Here is a 20,005-nt window from a genome sequence, read left to right as displayed (position 1 = left end):
TATTGCTGCATACAATACTGCAATAATGTATAGTTCTCTCCTGTATGTTTTGTATACATAATTCTGTGTACACATCACTGTGCCATTACCATACACACCAATGATGTACTGGCACTTAGCTACTGGTGGCCTTTAGTTACAATGCCACTATTGTGTTATATGTGTCACTACTGTAACATATTGAGTTGATTTGGGGATAATGCATTCACCACCTAATAGCCTCACCGGGGGGCTGTCACGTTGGTGTATGTACTTGGTTGTATGTGACGCGGTCCTAGTAATAATAATAATAATAATAATAATACTATCTACAATGTAACTTCTAGCTGAACTCTCTACAGGGTGACTTGTTTCTAGTTGATCTCTCTACAGGATGACTTTTTTTTAGCTGAACTCTCTACAGGGTGATTTGTTTGTAGCTGAACTCTCTACAAAGTAACTTCTTCTAGCTGATCTTTCTACAGGGTGATTTGTTTGTAGCTGATCTCTGTACAGGGTGACTTGTTCCTAGCTGATCTCTGAACAGGGTGACTTGTTCCTAGCTGAACTCTCTACAGGTTATTCTTTGTAACTGAACTCTCTACAAGGTAACTTCTTCTAGCTGCATGATTTCTCTACAGGGCAATTTGTTTGAGCTGAACTCTCTACATGATGGTTTCTTTGTAGCTGAACTCTCTATTAGGTACCTTCTTCTGGCTGATCTGACTACAGGGTGACTTGTTTGTAGCTGAATTCCCTATGCAATGTAATATAATTGAGTAAATTATAAATGCAGCTGAATGCTTTATTAGGGTGACTGTTCTATTAGAGTATCTCGATCTCGCATTTGCTACACGTAGTTGCGTTTCGAATCATAACTCAGTGGTTTGTAATCCGATTCTTCTGTACTACTGCAAGGACTTTCAATGATGATTATTCCAGCTACACACTGATTTTCAGCTCATTGCTCTAAGCGGTTTGCCTGATAGACACGAAAACTAATAGTATTTTTATTCATAAAAATCGATCGCGTAATTTTGACACAGGTCGGGTTTTGCATGTGTCATATCTCCGTGGTCTTTATCCCGATTCCTTTCAAACCACAAAAAGGCACTCCTACAATGGTTGCTCGATCTACATAGCAATTTTTAACTGATTCCTCAAAGGAGTCAGCCCGATCCGAGCACACATTCGTGTTTTATGGCGGATTTTGCGAAATGTGCGAAATGAAGAAGTAGAAGAAAAAAACGAAGAAATTAAAACGAAATTTTGTTCGCTCGTATCTCGGAAATGGCTGGAGCGATTTTCTTCAAATTTGGTGTGTAGACTCCCCTTGCTGGCCGGCACCTCTCTAGCAAATGTGGTTCCAATCGGATAAGGGATCACAGAGCTACATAGTTGTGAAAATTGCGTTTTCTTTCTTCCTGTTAATATACTCACGGGTGGCACGCCGGCTTCTTGGGCCGCACGACACACTACCGTGTGTCTTGATGCATTTTGGAAGGGTTTGCAAATTCACGAATAATTTAACATTGCTCAACCGTGAAAAATTTTCCCTCAAAATATTTAGGCTATTAGGTAGTATAATATAATTGTTGTGTCCCTCATGCGTATTTTGCCCATACGCGTATGGGATATCCCATACGCGTATACTCGTACGGGGTGCCTGTACGCGTATGGGATGCCCATACGCGTATGGGACAATGTTTTGAAATAGGTTCCATCTTACTATGCACGCCTAGATCTTGTCCAAATAGCTTTGTTGCACTACAAAATCACTGTTATCTAGCTGTAACTGAATGAATTGGCTAGACGATAAATGATTTTAGAGGCGCTTAATTCGCTATCGACAGCTTCAATGGGTTGACATGGCGTGGAGAGAAAAATGACTTTTATAGTTTTACTGGAACTTGCATGAAGGTGTAGTACACAGTCTATTGTATGTGAATAAAACAGTAAAGCTAGCTATAGCATGATATCAAGCTTCTTGGCCGCACGACATGCTGCCATGTATATTGATGGGGTTAATTAGTGTATTATGTATACATTATGTTGCATGTAATTTTTGGGCTAGTCTCCTGTACAAATCAGTGTAAGGTTCCTATCCAGTAACTAAATTCAAATCAAACAACTGTATGTTTAGGCACCCACCTTGCTTGGCCTGTGAATTGCATAGGCATGCCTTTACTTCCTGCCAAAAAATAATAAAATACTGTGGCTATGCATTTACATACTAGTTTCATACCATTGACAGCATGTAGAGGAGAAGTGAGTCTATATAGCATAGGCAGTTGGTAGTAAGAATAGTTAAACAAATCCTAGACTTAAAAAATTTTCTTCTATAGTTTTAATCTCAGGGAATTGGGAAGAATGCCCTTTTATTCCTAGCAGGGCATGCTGTGCTGTATGCTAGCCTACAGTGTACTAAGAGTACACTGTGACTCATCATGTGTTTATCTAGACTGTAAGTCGTACACCAGCCATGGATATTGTCAGTAGCTATCACCACCCTCATTATCTGATACATTGATCATGCTCGAGTCCTACTAAAACTCACTTTCATTTTGTCCATGTATATATTATGTATAGAAGAAGAAACCATCATTAATAATTGTTGAGAAAACACGAATGACTGATTACAAACAAATTATATTATATTGTGTACAAGAGAATGTCCTCGGACAACATGCGACCACATGTCTGACCAACAGTGGACAGCAGTGGGCATGGCAAGGAAAAAAATTAAATTACAAAACTAAAGTTACAGGTTATATTATATACAGAATTAAAAGCAGTCTGGGTTGATTATATATTTTATGTAGATTCTACACTTCTATTCTCTCAGCTTGAACTTGGACCAGCTAGCCACCTCCCTTCATAATATTATGAACTCTTGATAATATATATTTCTGTATCAGTGCCTGATACATGCTCTCTCTATAATTTTAACACCTCTCTTTTGATGTCTTTGCTGCTCGCTTTACTGAGCTTATTTGCCGCCACAAGTGCTGATGCATGCAATCCTATAGTGTTTGCTAGCAGTATAGTTTATGACCTGAGAGTATCACCTGAGAGTATCGAGTCCCGCTTGAATGCCGTGATGGATGATAAAATTTCCGTGGAAAGGGTTCGGAGAGAATTTAACGAGTTCCTAGCTAGCCAGGCCGCGAAACGTTCTAATTCTTTGTTTAACCGTGAGAAATTCGATTTAATCAAGGCCACCTTGCTTGAAGGTAGCTAAGCGGCTGTGTAGTATAGGCTGTAGTTCAATGTTCCTCTTTCGTTTGTACATTAGACCACTCTGGTCACGGAGCTGAAGATGGCTCGGAAGATGGTGGTGATTCCAAGGACGATTACGAAATTAAACCAAGATTTAGGCAGTACGTCAAGGAGAAGCAGTTTGAACTGAAAGATTTTCCGCAGATTGGATTAAATAATGCTGTGATCGTTCCTACAAAGAGCAAGAGCATGGTGAGTTTAACGCGGCCGCGCGCTCCTTCAACACCGCGCATGTCGGTGGCATTAACTATGGAGTATGCATGGGTACTTGACAGTCTGTCTCAATATTATACCCTGTTGCAATTGGAGAAATAAGTTTTTAATGCAAAATATATCAGACCCTTTCAATGTGTGAGTGGCTAAATCTTTTTAATATATATTATGTAGCTGCCTATAAAATTTGGAGATATATAGCTATAGCTATTTTCACATGTATGCATGTCTCATTAATATATATAGGTTCCGGCCAATTCTCTGTTTGAAGGCTATAGAAGAGTAGTAACAACAGATGATATATTTGATATCATCCAGTCTGTTCATGAGAAAGGCACGGCACACTCGGGTGTTAGGAAGACTTATTCAGTGGTATGCATAATAGTATAATATAATTATATGAGTGTTATTAATAAATCAGCTAGCATTAATGCATTAACTATGTACACTCCCTAGCTGCTATTGTCATTATTGCATTATTAAAAATGCACATTTTCACTGTATGTGTAAGCGGTATAAGCACTGCCACACAATAATTTTCATTCTTTCGCCTGAAGATTTCGTCAAACTACGAAGGGATAACACGAACTTGTGTAGAGGAATATTGTAGACTGTGCCTCACTTGCTCTTGTAAGAAGCCTCAATTAACAAAAGCTCCTTTGAAACCCATCATTTCAAAGAGATTCCATGTTCGTGGACAGGTAAATAATATTGCTTTTATATTCCATTTATGCAAGAATAACATAATAAGTGTATTATATATATATACTTCATATTGTAGATTGATTTGATTGACATGTCAAGCATTCCAGACAGCAACAACAGATGGATTGGTCATTACAAAGATCACTTTAGCAAGTTTTCCATTCTATGGGCACAATCTAGGAAGTGTGCTGCAGAAACTGTTTTGTGCTTGCAACGATATGTTTTCGCATACCTTGGGGTACCCAATCTGATCATGGTCGAGAATTCAACAATGAGGTTGGAAAGACAACTGTCTAGGTGCATGCTGTATTTTATGCATTCCTTTATAGCTTTTTGAGACGATTGTTCATGAGTGGAGTCAAGAGACAATTTTAATTCGAGGTAGACCAAGGCACCCCCAATCAAATGGGTGTGTTGAAAAAGCTAACGGAGTGGTGAAACACATGCTCACTTCACTCATGGCTGACATGAAGACAACAGAATGGGTTCAGTTTCTTCCCAGAGTTCAATGTAAGTTTTATTTAAAACAGGTGCTATTGATGCCAATTATTGTATATAATTTTGTTTTTCCAGTTACAATCAATAAGCAACCACATGCGACCATTAAAACATCACCATACCAAGTGGTGTTTGGTCTAGATCCATCTTCTGAACCCGTGAAAGGAATGTGTTTGGCAGAAGAAGAGACCATTATTATGGATCCTCCCACAGAAACTGATGATTTGACAGAGCTAGGTAACACAGATTCTTACTCTGATCCGGTGACCAAGGCTACGCAACCTGAAGTGGCCAAGGCCAGAACCTGTGTTGGTGACACAGAGTTCAGACAGCAGACACCTATCATTCCAGCAGGTATAAGGGGAATGATTTAAAATTGCCATTGCAGCTGCTTTGTTTGTTATTAATGCAGAAAATGAAGACAGGCACCATGAAGTTAGACAGTTTGCAAAGAAAAACATTGCAAATTCAGCTGCTAAAATGAAGAAACTTTATGATAACAGCAAAAGAATCAAGGCTGTAAAATTTAAAATTGGGGATGGTGTGACTGTAAGGATTCCACGACATGACAGAGGTGTAGGTGATTTGAGAAGAATACCAGGAGTTGTGGTTGCAAAACAACATGGGTCTTACAAAATAAGAACCGAGTATGGACTTTTGAAAGGAAGATGTCGAACTGACCAGCTTCAGAAGTGCTTTCATGCAACAGTACAAACCACTGGGTGGGAAGATGATCCCACAATAGCACTGCGATCGGCTGCAAAAAAATTCAATCGAAGGAAAACTGATGTTTCACACTGCAATTGCAAATCTGGTTGTGTAAATGGCAAATGTGTATGTTTCAAAAGCAAAGTAAAATGCACAACATATGGACAAGATGCAAGAATTCAGTCATCGGTATGAATAGTAGTTATTTTTGTGTAGTATAATATAATTATATTCCACTTTGACAGCAGATGATTCTAGCATTGATGATAGTTGCCCATTGAACACTGAGACCGGTGAACAAGCTAATGAGAATCGTACAGGAAACACCTCAGTGAAGACAAAACAAATTGGCAGTGATAGCTTTCCAGTGAAGAGGGAACAGGTTGACCTAGAGCCATCATACAGCAATGCTCGGGATGGATGTGAGCACATATGCATACAATAACTATCATGCCAGACATGATATTACAGCTACATATAGTTATAATAGAACCTGTCTCTAAAAATAACTTTGTAATAAGGACAAAAAATATTAGCCCGATGAGTTCTGGTCCACATAAAAATTAATATGTGACCCAGTCTGACAAAATCAGTGTATATCCCGAAAATACACATGTTTACTGAATCTTGTCTATCTCCATCACTGTATTTGACCTAGAATAATTCTGTAAACTTCATTAAAATTGTAAGCAATTTTTACATAAGTGGTTAAACGTTTATGTGGATGCTAGCTATAATCATGGACAAAGTAATGTAGCTTCAAGCATTTAAAAGTAGGTCAAATTTTGACAGGCTATAAGAGACTGATTTTGTCAGCCCAGGTCACATATTAGTCAAACTCTTGGTTCCAAATGGTAGAGGGTACACTGCATGTACTATGTTGAAGTGAGATGCATTGAAGCATCTGCATGGACATGCACACAAAATATCTTTAATGCTCCCCATACATAGCATATTTGTCATGGATATGTCTAAGTAAATGTACATGCACGGGTAGATCATCGGTATAAGATGAATTGGTACAACAGGTAGTTCTGGGGTCCAGGGAGTAGAAGAAGAAGAAGCCAGTAGTATGTCAGTAGAAGAAACCAGCCCTAAGCTTGAAGGTAAGAAATAAATTCAATCATGTAGGTGTGTGTTAATCTGCATGGATTATACATTTTAGGGGGTCATGAAATTTTCAGCAATGAAGATATTCCACCAGGGAACAGCTTTCAGTTTGACAAAATCGTGAAACTTAGCAAGAAGATGAAAACTATTATACAGAACCATCCATCGTTTTTGTTTAAGCCATGTGGGCCTGCCCATGAATACATATCTAACAGTCTCAAAACCAACTTACCAGCTGCATTTCTGCACAGCTATGTTGTGGATAACTATGAAGACCAGAAATGTTTGAAGGATCTTTGCTATGCTCACAAGGAACCAGTTCCAATCACAATTGTGCAAAAGTGTACCAACAAAATGTATGATTTGAAGGATGATGTAGAGACAAACAAACAAACAGCCGACTTATTGAATCAAGAAGAGCCTACAATGGCTAATGTACTTATTGACTATTTCCACTTGCACAAATCCCGTAAGGATATTTTGTAGGCTGTAACTACTTTTCTCTATCTACACTTTTCATTCATTCATTTTCATCTTTATTTTGCAGGAGGGGTAGTTCATCAGTATTGTCCTAATTCATCAGATGAAGAAGTTGATGAAAATGATTATCAAACCGAAGGTTTTGTGCCCGGTATATCATCTGTCTGCATAATATTGCTATCATGCAGGCCGATTAATGAGAATCAGAAACAAAACCCAGATGCTTTTTGAAGCGAAGTTTGGTAGTTACAAAGTTTACGACGAGGGAATTCTGTCACTGATCGACACCAGTGGATGGGTTACTGATGAAGTACGTGCTTGTAAACTTTATGCAAGCAAGCATATATGTATATATGTTGTATATAGGTGATAGCATCTTATCTACTATACATGATCCGTGCCAACAAAAAGGTTAGAGATAATACATAGAAAAGTCTAGTGCATATGAATGTATGCATTATGTGCATGCTCACTTCCAAACACAGGAAGAAGAAATATTTATCATGGACGTGTCTGCAGTGAATGACATTTGTAATGGGACGTATATCCTTAAGAAGAAAGTTTTAAGCAATGTATGAGTTGGTACTTTACGAGGACTTACAGACACCTGTATACATATATTTCTGCAGGTTGATTTGTCTCATTACAATGCCCTCATTGGACCTTACTGCTACCAGAAGATGCACTGGATATTGGTGGTCAGACATATTTGTACATTTATATCTTTATAGCTACTATTTCTTTAGATCGTCGAACCAAAGAATGGAAAGGTTCTCTACGTTGACCCAAAGAAGTATGAAGAAAGAGATCATAGACTAATACAAAGGATAAGAAAAAACTGGAAGTTAGTACAGTTAATATTTTGCACACATAGTTAGTTAAGTATGTATACACATTAATTTGCATATCAACAGGAACACATTCTTTGAACTCCCTGGCTATTTGCATATAATCCCTGGCTATTTGCATATAATCCCTGGCTATTTGCATATAATTCTCTTGCAGCGCTTACAACACCTATCAATATTGTGGTGGATATTGGCCAAAGAAGTATGTATGGGAAGTCGTTACGCCTCCACACAGTATACAGGAAGACAATTCGTCTTGTGGAGTTTATGTTATGAAGGTATGGCCTTAAGTATATTCTGCAACACAACATAAAGAATTTCTAAAATAGTTTGCTGAACAATATTTAAGACATTTACCAATGAACATCCATGCTGGAACAGTTCACGATTTAAGAATAGAGATGGCAAAAGAAATACTTAACAATTCAGGTAAACAAGCAGTTGTAAGGTACTTATGAGTGTTGTTAGCAATCTATTTGTTTGCAGAACCCATAGAAGAGCATTGCAGGACCTGCTCATTCACTGCTACTAAAGCACAGGATTGGGTAAGTGTTGTTTGCTCTTTGTTTCATTGACTATCAGCTGAATATATACGTAGATTGGCTGTGGAACATGTGAATCGTGGTACCACCTGAATTGTGTCAACAGGCACATTAGCATTAAGTTGAATCCAGAGGATATACCTATAGTTAACTTTATTGGACCATGCTGTTCTACTGGTGCAACCTATGTAATTGACTTTATGTAATCATGGTTAAATATTAATGTATGGCATATTATAATTTATAAAATTGTGTTTGGCCCCCAGCGAACATGCATGGTGTAGAGCTAGCACTGCTACTGCTTAGTGCAGAGTAGATATTATGATTATGTGATCCTATGTCAGAAAATCAGTCAATTTTTAGTAGTTTTATATACCGTTAAGTGGATGTGTAAACTTCAGTCTCACTTACGCTTGCGTTAACTAGTTGAAACGAATCTCTTGGACTGAACTCTGTGTTAGTGCATGGGTATTATGTTAGCTGTGCTGTTTGCTTTTGTTTGTAAAGCTTTACAGTGACCAGCTGTACTGAAGGTCTGACAGCACTATTATGTTATAAGTATGTAGTCTTAGTCCATGTCTAATTTATATGCATTAATTTATGACCTGGCTTGTTATAGCTAATAATAATTATATTGATTCAGCTTTCAATCGATTTTAATGATTTACCCGGTACTGCATGTTGTGCTATATATGCACGAAGTGCATGTAGCTATTTATACTAACTTACCATAGTTCTGCTTACACAATAATTCACATTAATTTCTACCCAGCATGCATTTGACCACTGGTATATGTCCAGTCACATAATAGAATAGCTAGATATTTATGGTGTGCTATATAAATAATTTGCTATTTATCTATTATACTGGACAGGCAGACTGACATGCCCATCGCTACTCCATTAAGAACAATTAGTAATTATAGATTATAGAATTAATACTCAAATTGAGTTTGTACATTGCAAATAAATAAATAAGTAAATATTTTACTGGACAGGCAGAATGATGCCTGATTTGTTCAAGGGACTCGTGACTAGCTAGCCCAAAAGGTTGCTAGACTACTCAAGAAGTTCATCCGATTTAATCAACATATGCATGCTCCACATGATTTGAATGGTGAAGGCCAGATATATGATACATGCAGCACATAGCAGCTTATAGCATGGAGAAGAAACGTGCGCGAAGTATTATGAGGCAAACAAATAGCTAGCTAGCTAGCTACAAATAAGCGCGACAGCAGTGTGCTAGCTATGTAATTTCTACATAGTATATGCCAGTAGGTAGTACAGCCAAAACAAAGGTATATTTAATGAAACTGAACTGCAAAAGCTACGTATTTGTAAACCCAGTTGAATCTATGCAAGCAACGCTAAGCGCCTCAGAATTAAATTATATCGTCCCGTACGCGTACGGGGCCCTATACGCGTACGGGATGCCCATACGCGTATGGGACAGGGAAAATGCCCATACGCGTACGGGATATCCCATACGCGTATGGGACAACCCATACGCGTATGGGACAAAATACGCGTACGGGATGCAACATAATTATACTCTGTAGGTGAAGATTGTTTTAATTTGTTCTAGTGTGTAGATGTTAGTATGCCTGATGGAGCATATAGAATTAAAATGGCCAAAAATATGTGGTGGTGTTGAGGGTCAGATGGCAACATGTATGTGTCAACTGCCCAAACTAGTTACTTATAATACTGGTTAATTACTTAACTACTGTACGTGTAGACAACATACAAAAACACTACACAAAATGTACAGAGCAGGAGAGTTTAGAGCACTTACACAAGTAATGGAGGAGGGTAGCTACAATTGTTGTTTATATCAAAATAGTTAACAAAATGATTCCAAAACAAAAGTTTTAGTTGCCTTTTGATTTACTGGATAGGGAGAGAAGTATTATAATCACTGGGAGAGAAGTATTATAATCACTGGGAGAGAAGTATTATAATCACTGGGAGAAAATTCCATAAACTGAGTAATCTGTAAGTAGGAATTATTAAGTTGGTTGAGGAAAACTTGTGATGAAGTTTACAGCTACAACTTATAACTTAACCATGATATTTATAACTTATACCTTGTGTAAACTAGGGTATCTGCATGGTTCCAGTAATATCATTTTCAGATGCACGGTAGTATCTGTCCAATCATGCAAGTTGCTTATTTACTACAGCAGCAAGAGTTTATAATATTAGTGAACTCTTGACAGCAGTAATGAGGTAAATCTGAACAAATAGTTTTGCAAGTCAGTGCACACCTATGTGTTTAAGACATAGATGTAGATATTCAGCAAATTGCTGCTCGTCAAAAGCCTCAGGGGTGGGGCAAGATGTAGATGTCAAAACATAATGTTGAGGAATAGTATTCCAGCCTATTATGGTTTGTTTGGAAGCTGGAACAGAATGTGGAATGAATGTGTGGTTGTCGCACAAATCCTTAGAGGGCTTGTACCATTCCTAAGGTTTCTAAATAGCAAAGATATTTAGTCCTGCTTCCTCGATGAATACAATCATCTTTATGATAGAGCTGAGCAATTATGACATTTTGCTACTTTCACAATTGTAGGATGCAACATATCACGATTATGATAACTATCACAATGTTATAACTTTACATAGATCAATAGCATTGTGTATGCACAACTTTATTAAATTATTTATTTTACAATGCACAATGAAATTGTGTACAACTGTTTAACACAATTAAGGCCATAGACATGCAGTTACAGTTTAATACAAATAGCAGAATGAGTAATAGTATCCTTAAAATTTCTAACGGGTAAGCTTTTAAATACATAGTAAGAATTATTCACATAATTAACTAGGCTTGTACTGTGTATCATGTTCTTCCAGTTATTTTGAATTTATTATACATTTAAATGTGATGTCACAACATCACGATTATTTATATTACATATCAACATCACGATGTTCAGAGACAATCACAATTAATCCCACAATCGATTTAATCTCCCAGTCCTACTTTATGATCCAGCGATGCTTTCTTTACGCTCTTAGCGATGATTTCTGATGGCTGTTGTGACTAGAATCCAGCAATGCATGTGACAAAAAATGTTTGTCAAGGGACCTCAAGTTTAGATACCGGTATCAATGTATGTATGCTCTGGAACTGTGATGTTTCACAGCTCTCTGGGATAATATCAGCATAGGCTTCCTATCCTAGGAGCAAATCAATCAATCAATCTAACGACTAAACTTCAAAGCATACCACACATGCCATAGATATAGTCTTTAGCAGATTGTCCATTCCAGCTTTTAGCACTACCCTATGCTTTTTATTACGCTGGCATATTTGACGCAGGCCTAGTAGCATTACACCCTTGTTTGTGAATGTGTTAGCATTACATCTAAAACTGTTCACGCCCACATTGTTACCACAACTTAAAATCAACACTCAAAATCAGTTTATGCATACTGTTTTGGACTACAGATCTATGAAAGGGCCAACAGCAGTTCCATATATACGAATACCAACAGATGTACTGCAATCTTTTAGTCCAATAGCATATGATCCACAAGACAAATTATGTTTGGAGATTTCCAATGACCACTTGAAAGTGGTATTCTTCAAATACTCTGAAAAATCCACTTCTTGTTTATACGTAAGCATATGGAAATAACCATACAACCTCTTTGGTTTGGATGATACACTGTAAACTAATGAGTGGGCAAGGCCCATGCTCAATGCCACTTGATCAAGCCACTCCAATAAGGCTTTTCTAGACTCCTCTTTCGTTTGGCCTAACCAAATTACGCTTCCACACTATTTCCATGTTATTCTCAACTTCCATAAAATTTCTATATTATTTCCCACACACTAAGTTCCACACCATTTCCAAGTTCCACACTGCACTTCCGCACTATTTCCATACGATTTCCAAGTTCCATGCCATGCTTCCACAATATTCCCATACAATTTCTAAGTTCCTTACCACACTTCTATTATTTCCATGGACTATTTTTTAGCTATAGCTAGCTCAGTACTTTAATTCAGATCGAACATAGACTACGCTAGTAGCAGTCGATGCTGTATAGTTGCAGATACTAATCAATTGCTGTGCATGCCGAAAGGAGGAATGAGTGACTTAACTAAAAATGATTGTTAGAGCTGGTCATTGCAATAACTCTAATAGAGAAGTCAGCTATTCTAATATTCACTACAACAATAATATGTAACAGTTTAGTGTGCTTGGTTTAGTGGACATTGATGTTAATGATTTATTCACAAGATCATCAGGAATGAATTAAACTTTACAAGTACTGTTCCTCTTGATGAAGTAATTTTTTCTCTTACTGTGAAGTGAATTAATGCATTGAACAATTTACCACAACATTTTATTGAAGTACACTCCTTAAACAACTTCAAGGCCAAACTGGATACACATTGGACAGACAATTGTGTACTATAATGAGTTGGTGTACAGACTATGTTTTTTTCCTTCTTGCCAAAATAAATAAACAATTGATTTTAATGTCCTTTTTATATACCCTAAATTTTCGTACCCCTGAGAAGTTCTTGCTTATAGCATTTTAAATGTTACTCCAAGCAGATACAATCGGTTATCCCTTCCTTCTACATGGCACCTTGCACAATCAGAGCCAAATAAAGTTTGCTACACCCCTACCATGATAGTAACATTACTGCAGAAGTTAGTTATGGCATCAGAAGATTACAATTAAAATGTTCCATGCATCTCAATCAGGAAACCATACAAGTACTGAAACATTACATGTACAAACATAATAATTTAAACAAAAATTATTGGACGAGTTGTTCTTCATCCTAACTGCATTAGCTATGTGAGATTTGAGGGTGTCCTGATATTCAAAATGAAATATAAATTCATTACAGTGGAACCTGTGTATTAAAGACACCTTGGGATCAACCAAAAATGTCCTGATTATTAAGATGTCCTGATTTTCCAGGTCAGTTTACATGTAAAAGCTGGTACTTTGGGGCCTCAACTAAGTGTCCAGGTTATGCAGATGTCCTCTGTAAAACAGTAATTGTATATTCAGTCGAACCTCTCTAATCCAACACCTGCATAATTCAGAATCCTCTCTAATCCGACCGAAATGTCATTTACCAACATTTTTGTATAGAAAACAACCTCTGTAATCTGACAACTCTGTACCCCGTAATCTGACACAAACTTTGATTCTCTAGACTTGGAAATGCATTGTTTTTGACCTTTGTAATCTGACAGAGAATAATAGCGGCATTAGAACAATCACAGAAAATAATTTTTAAGCAACCAAAGTATTTAATTGGTTGACAGTAATAGAAAAAAACTGTAATACTTACAAATTCTAAAATTAATTCATGTTAAAAACATTGTGTGATCTGTTTTACCTGTTATTTACTGCATAATCTGACATATTGTATAATGTTGGATTACAGAGGTGACTTGATAATCCAACAACCTCCTTGATTCAGCAAAATCTATGGCTCCCATTGAGCGTCGCATTAGAGAGGTTTGACTGTATACTGTAAAACAACCATTGTACAAACTGTTTGCTCATGGCTAAAATGACAGCTAACAGGTATGTGTAATATGTTTCTGTAAAATTAATTATTGTGTACAGCCTACTTTGTGTCTGGTAACTTTTCAGGTGTGATATGTGTAGAGCAACCCTCTATGAGCACAATGATCTAATTCATGGAAATTTTGGCACCACAATGACCCAACCAACCTGGTGTAACAAATTTTGTATTGCGAAATGCAATAAAAGACAGACACATGATAGATACCTCAGATTTTGTTGGAAAGAGTAGTGCATGGCAATTTAAATGAGCTATAGAAGAAGGAAATTGGAGAAAATTTTAGTGCATCAATTTTTTTAATTCCACGTAGGGCTACTACAGTAACTGAGTGTCATATGTTTGTATGGGTATGTGTGAAGGTCATCCTAGTTGATTACAGTGTTTATAGGGATTAGTGTGCTGCAAGGATTCCATGTATATATGTATTCCTATTCATAGTGTGGGTGGCTACTGAAAGTTTTATGGTGTGTACTCCTGTTTCTACAGTACCTACACGATGTGATGGAGAAGGCTACACTGCAGGAGAAAACTGTGGTCTCCCCTGGAACTTACATCAGTGATCAAGCTTATCCTTTTTATGAACGAGGTAAGTGAGCCTACATGTGTGTATAGGTAGGCTGCAGTACATTACACATGCACACACACATATGCATAATAAATATTTATGCTACACAGTACACACATGCAAATGCACACACACATATGCATAATAAATATTTATACTACACAGTACACACACACACACACACACACACACACACACACACACACACACACACACACACACACACACACACACACACACACACACACACACACACATACACAAACACACACACAGCCGGTTTTCACACTATGATGACTAAAATACTTGAATTTGGCATTTTCTGGTTATACCCTGGTGGCTATATGAAACTAGACCAGTGAGTGATATGAGATCAGCCATAATTTGAGACAATTATGATAAATTACTGAAATTTCTCTATAATTCATCCTCAGAGGATCTATGAAATTTTCTTGGAGGAAGCAACAGCAGCCTGTATGTACCTCATAGATTGTCAAGTTTCACTTTGTCATGCTTCACGTTCCAGTGGTGGTCTGGTAAAATGGCAATCATTGCTGTAAACTGGCATTACAATGGATGTTCATGATTGTACACAAACAAAGAATGTTGGGTGTAATCATGATCACATACATATAGTTAAAGAATCTGTGAATAATTCTACACTGTGCGTAGTAAGTGACCAATCTACAATGAATACATTTTTATTATAGACTAAAGTCTCCATCACACTATAGAAAGTATGCAGCTTACTTTTTAGTCCCTTGTATGACTTAACTGAAATCATACCCTTAGTGCTAAACATTATAGAGTTATGAAGGCGTCATGCAGTTGGTTAGTCACTTAGCAGAAAATTTGGCTAAATAGAAAATTCCATAGAAACGAGTTTGGTCTGGGATGTGTAGACATGTGGTCGTGCCTACCCAATGAATCAGCACTGCAGTGCATTATTACTCATGGAAAACAACAGCACTTGCATGTGTCCAGTTCATTAAAATTTTCATTAGAGATAGGTACTATAACCAATCATATCAAAGAGGTGAACATGTGTTCGCTTTCAGTGGTTTTACACATGTTTCTCTACGCCTGAATAGTCCGTACTAAATGTATATTATGTAAGGCCTACTTGTTCTTTCAGTGTGTGCTATCAAGCGTTTGGGTAGCTGGCCTTTGTAACAAAATTTATTAAGGAAGAACAAGTAGCCAGGTGACTAGTGTTACTACAGGTGACTATATTAATATGACAGTCTTGGCCAAATGCATGTATGCATGTTGCTAGCTACCACTGTGGCCTACATACTGTTCCTAAAAGTTAAATTGACTACCTACCTTATATAGGACTTCATATAATTTTCAAGTACAGATCCTCCTAATACTTTGTGTATGATATGACGATCAAGCCAATGTTCCCGGTACTGCAGCGGTATAAATGTGGTGTACGACATTACCCAAAAGCATAGATGTTATGTACGCCAACAGTCATGTTCCACCAACAACTGCTAAGTATGCCTAAATACTGTATAATTAAAAAAGCATCGATGACATGATAACAAATACTAGAAATTTTTGAGGGATGAAATTCTTGCAAATTTGTGAATATCGACAGTTTTCTATATAATATTATATTGATAAAATCATTGAGGTTATTATAGTGATTACCTTAGTGAAGTAATGTATTCTTGAATGATGCTCTCTAGATTTTTGTGAATTTAAAGTCATGTTTTACACAGTTTTGCAAAGTTTTGTCCTTCATAACTTATAGCCTGTGTACACTTACTACTGATATTCTTGGTATGGTAGATTCAACCAGTAAAGTGTGCCAGATTCACTCAGTAGGGAGTACTCAAGTTGTATGATGACCTTTGTGCACTAACAACCAATATCCTTGGCAGATTTGGTCAGCAAAGAGTACTGAAGTTATAATGACAGACAATCGGTAAGTATGATCATGGCCTTTGCATACTAATATAACAGCGTATATTCTTGACAGATTCAGTCAGCAAAGTATACTCAAGTTGTTCAATGGACAATAATGACCATGGTCTTTGTATGATGGACAACTTGCAATAGCCTTTTGTGCACTAACAACCAATATCATTCGGCCATCAAGGAGTACCCAAGTTTACGGCAGACAACTGCTAAGTATGACCACGGCCTTTGTATAATAATGACCGATATCCTTGGCAGATTTACTCAACAGAGAGTACCCATGTTGTACGATGGACAGCTGGTAAGTTTTCACTAGCATTTGTTCATTAACAACTGATATCCTTTGCAGATTCAGTCAGCGAAGAGAACTGAAGCTGTATGACATACAACTGGTAAGTACTGTATGTCTGAGCATTTACAACTTTACAACTGTTCTGAGCATTTACAACTGTTCTTTTGCAGTTTCTTTCAGTCAGTTATAAAGTTGTACCTTAAATTTTATGCTGGTAATTGTAGCCTATGTGCTCTTTAAAATAACTATGTCTTGGCAGATGCAGCCTGGTGAAAATAGTACTACATGTATGGCTTGAATTGATGTACAGCAACCACCAACTGGGTCAGTCCTGGTGTAGATGAAGAAAAGCCACCGTGACAGGGAACATCTTAATGTTTTTTTTTCCTATACAAATGTAATTCTACATAAAGGCAAGCTTAAATTAATGCCACTTGGGATGACAATGGAGCTGTTGTTGTGTGTGTTACAGTTTATTGAATTACATTTTTATACATAAATTCTTAAAAATAGCACAGAATACACAAGAATTTAGTAATAAGTTAGCTGTATGTACTACAAGTTGTGGTAAGCTATACTACATTGTGTATATCTATTACATATGTACACATGATGTATACACATCAGTGTATAGCAGTCAATTTGTAATACACAGGATGTTTTTGTAATTTCTGGTGTGTATGTGCTTTTTGTGGGAAGTACGCCTACAGGCTTGTCCTTTTGTACAACCCGGTCTTTTGACAAAATTGATAATAATAATATAAAATTATAGTATATCATATTCATACATACCTGTGTAAACTGAATGTATAATTGAGTTATGCCTACTAGTGTGCACCTGAGTATATCAAACTTTTTGCACAGTGGGATGATCTGACAAGAATGGGAACCACGAGGTGAATCATGCTGACAATAATGCTCGAGTATGTGATGGCAAAATGGAACCTGCGATACTTTTTGATCGCCTGTGTTATCGTGATTGCAATTGAGACGATAGTAATTTTACTGCGGACTAAACCGTTCATGATGTTTCCAGGTAATCCCAGCAGCATTTTGCAGAAAGGGTGGGAGGGTGACTTGATGCTGCCTTCGTGTCGATACACCAACGAAGACAGGAAAGCATCTGAAGTTTTCCTCTCTTGTTACGTGTTCATAGCCGTCATAGTGCGACCTGACGGTTTTGAAAATCGTAACTTAGTGAGAGATACCTGGTACAAGTACTTCACCAACGACCACCCATTGACAGAGTTACGCTTCTTCTTGGGTACATATGGTCTAAGTGATTCATTATTGCAAGACCTACACCATGAACAGAAGAGACACAATGATTTGGTAATGTTAGAGGGGTTACTTGATTCTTATCACAACCTGACTAGAAAGACGGTCATGGTGATGAAATGGACTTCACAACATGTTAATTTTACATACTATTTAAAGTGTGATGATGATTCCTATCCATTCCTAGATCCTATCATAGGAGAACTACAGGAACGGACACTTACCACTAGACTATATTGGGGATACTTTTTCATTAACCTTCGCGTACGAGGGCATGGAAAGAACCAAGATCCATTGTGGTTCCTTACAGAAACTTACACACCATTTGCAATTGGTGGGTCATACATTCTCTCTCGTGACTTGATAAAGGTTATTGCTGGATTTGAACAGTGTCTACACTTGTATCCAAATGAGGATACCTCTATAGGACTGTGGCTGGCACCATTTCAGCTCGAGAGGAAACATGATTATAGATTTTGTCGAAATAGCCAGCCTTGTCCTCATAATACATTAATTTTCTTAGGTAGATCACGAAAAGAAATGCTATCTTTATTTCATTTCAGTCATTGAAAATTTTTTATTTATAGATACAATTACATTTGTTGAATTACGTTTTTAGCATTTATTCTAATTAGTGCACATGTATTGCGACTCCGGTTAACATGCATCCGAATTGGTTACAAAGATGTTGTGTTTTTATCACGGCGTTGTTTCTGGTGTTTCAAGCGTTCTACATAGTAGGAAGGCACTCTAGTGGTCCTGTAACAGCCGAAGCGGCAGCTATAACACCAGAGTCAGAATCAGCGCCGACTCGGATACAAATTGTTAAACAAGCCTTCGCGTTTTATAAGAAGAATCACTCAGTAGAATCGCTGGAAGAAAGTAGAGAGAATCTTTTGTCAAAACCGCAGGAGAGATCGAGTTCAAAGCAACTTATGGATTTTGTACAGTCTCAACTCGTCAAGCGAAGCCTCAACAAGGGGGTGGCACGTCGGCTCACGCTGTAGGTAGAGTAAATTATCTATTCTCGGACACCATGTATGCTCGGACACTCGTTCTCGTAAACTGCTGGACGGAATCCTACGAAAATTGGTGTGGACATACCTTGCATATAGCCTAACTATACCTCCACGTTTCAGCCAAAACGCTTGTTTGATTGTTGTGTTAAACCACATCAAAGTTGTTTCTCGAAATCATATATTCTCGGACAAAATTCAAGTATTGTCGGACACCGGTCAGTAATCCTACATCAAATATTTTAAAGACTTACCACCTACACCATCTGTTAAGGTTGTTCATTAGCTATCAGCAGAACCATAGTTTATTTCTTTCTATCTCATTTGCAGGAAGCTGTGATCGGAAATGTGCGAGTGTGTTACCACCTCTATTCTCGGACACGAACTATCAGCTGGTTCTCGTACATGGTTATACTAAATCGTACAAAAATTATTGTGGACATAGTTTACACATAGCCTATCTAAACCTCCAAGTTTGAGCTAAAATGCTTTTATGGTTGGCTAACTAGAGCGGATTAAAGTTTCCACGAGAAAATTAGTATTCTCGTTTTTCTCGGATATAGGCCAATGCTTCTTACACCAAATAATTTATCCACTTCCTACCACCACCATCTGATAGAGCTGTTCGTTGGTTATGAGCAGAGCCATAGTTTATTTCTTTCCATCACCGTTATGGATAGTCATGATCGGAAATATGCGAGAAATTACCTCTATTCTCGGACACATTGTTTTGTGCAGTCTGATTGAATCTTGGTTACAGCTATTTCTGGTGATTTTTTTTACTTTTCATTGACTTGAACTACTTTAAATAGCATGTAATTCCAGTGAACTACCTTTTTGTACCACCAGAAATAGCTGGAGCCAAGATTCAATCAGACAGCACAGAAACAATGTGTCCTAGAATAGAAGTAATTACATACTCACATATTTCCGATCATAACTATCCATAACGGTGATGGAAAGAAATAAACTATGGCTCTGCTCATAA

The 20,005-nt window shown here is 37.4% G+C and overlaps 2 protein-coding genes and 1 long non-coding RNA gene across 8 annotated transcripts; all 3 read left to right on the top strand.

The window, feature by feature from the left end:
• The first annotated feature begins 4,545 nt into the window (after nt 1–4,545).
• Nucleotides 4,546–8,615, top strand: LOC136252527 (uncharacterized). Of its 3 annotated transcripts, none has more exons than XM_066044986.1 (16): nt 4,546–4,686; nt 4,750–5,028; nt 5,087–5,571; nt 5,631–5,804; nt 6,411–6,488; nt 6,548–6,961; nt 7,040–7,111; nt 7,161–7,282; nt 7,339–7,383; nt 7,458–7,544; nt 7,602–7,670; nt 7,719–7,816; nt 7,978–8,098; nt 8,150–8,249; nt 8,307–8,365; nt 8,419–8,615. In XM_066044986.1, exons 3-16 carry the CDS (start codon nt 5,505–5,507, stop codon nt 8,566–8,568), a joined length of 1,656 nt encoding a protein of 551 aa, XP_065901058.1. In that variant the 5' UTR covers nt 4,546–4,686; nt 4,750–5,028; nt 5,087–5,504; the 3' UTR covers nt 8,569–8,615. The 3 variants fall into 3 exon arrangements, with proteins under 3 accessions (XP_065901058.1, XP_065901056.1, XP_065901059.1); XM_066044984.1 differs by having other exon boundaries at nt 5,628–5,804; XM_066044987.1 differs by lacking the exons at nt 8,307–8,365; nt 8,419–8,615 and having other exon boundaries at nt 5,628–5,804; nt 8,170–8,245.
• A 4,598-nt stretch (nt 8,616–13,213) lies between these two features.
• LOC136252512 (uncharacterized) lies at nt 13,214–17,235 on the top strand. Of its 4 annotated transcripts, XR_010699601.1 has the most exons (7): nt 13,307–13,321; nt 13,797–13,939; nt 14,427–14,530; nt 16,303–16,438; nt 16,493–16,732; nt 16,781–16,823; nt 16,983–17,235. It is a non-coding gene; the product is annotated as an uncharacterized lncRNA (long non-coding RNA). The 4 variants fall into 4 exon arrangements; XR_010699600.1 differs by lacking the exon at nt 13,797–13,939 and having other exon boundaries at nt 13,214–13,321; XR_010699597.1 differs by lacking the exons at nt 13,307–13,321; nt 13,797–13,939 and having other exon boundaries at nt 14,138–14,530.
• A 295-nt stretch (nt 17,236–17,530) lies between these two features.
• Nucleotides 17,531–18,968, top strand: LOC136252511 (beta-1,3-galactosyltransferase 6-like). The gene has a single exon (XM_066044967.1). The coding sequence runs from the start codon at nt 17,627–17,629 to the stop codon at nt 18,569–18,571; it is 945 nt and encodes a 314-aa protein (XP_065901039.1). The 5' UTR covers nt 17,531–17,626; the 3' UTR covers nt 18,572–18,968.
• Nucleotides 18,969–20,005: the final 1,037 nt, after the last annotated feature.

Source organism: Dysidea avara, chromosome 4, assembly GCF_963678975.1.
Source record: "Dysidea avara chromosome 4, odDysAvar1.4, whole genome shotgun sequence".
Taxonomy (NCBI): domain Eukaryota; kingdom Metazoa; phylum Porifera; class Demospongiae; order Dictyoceratida; family Dysideidae; genus Dysidea; species Dysidea avara.
Note: the sequence above shows the minus strand (reverse complement) of the source record. Positions and strands in the feature narration are given on the sequence as shown.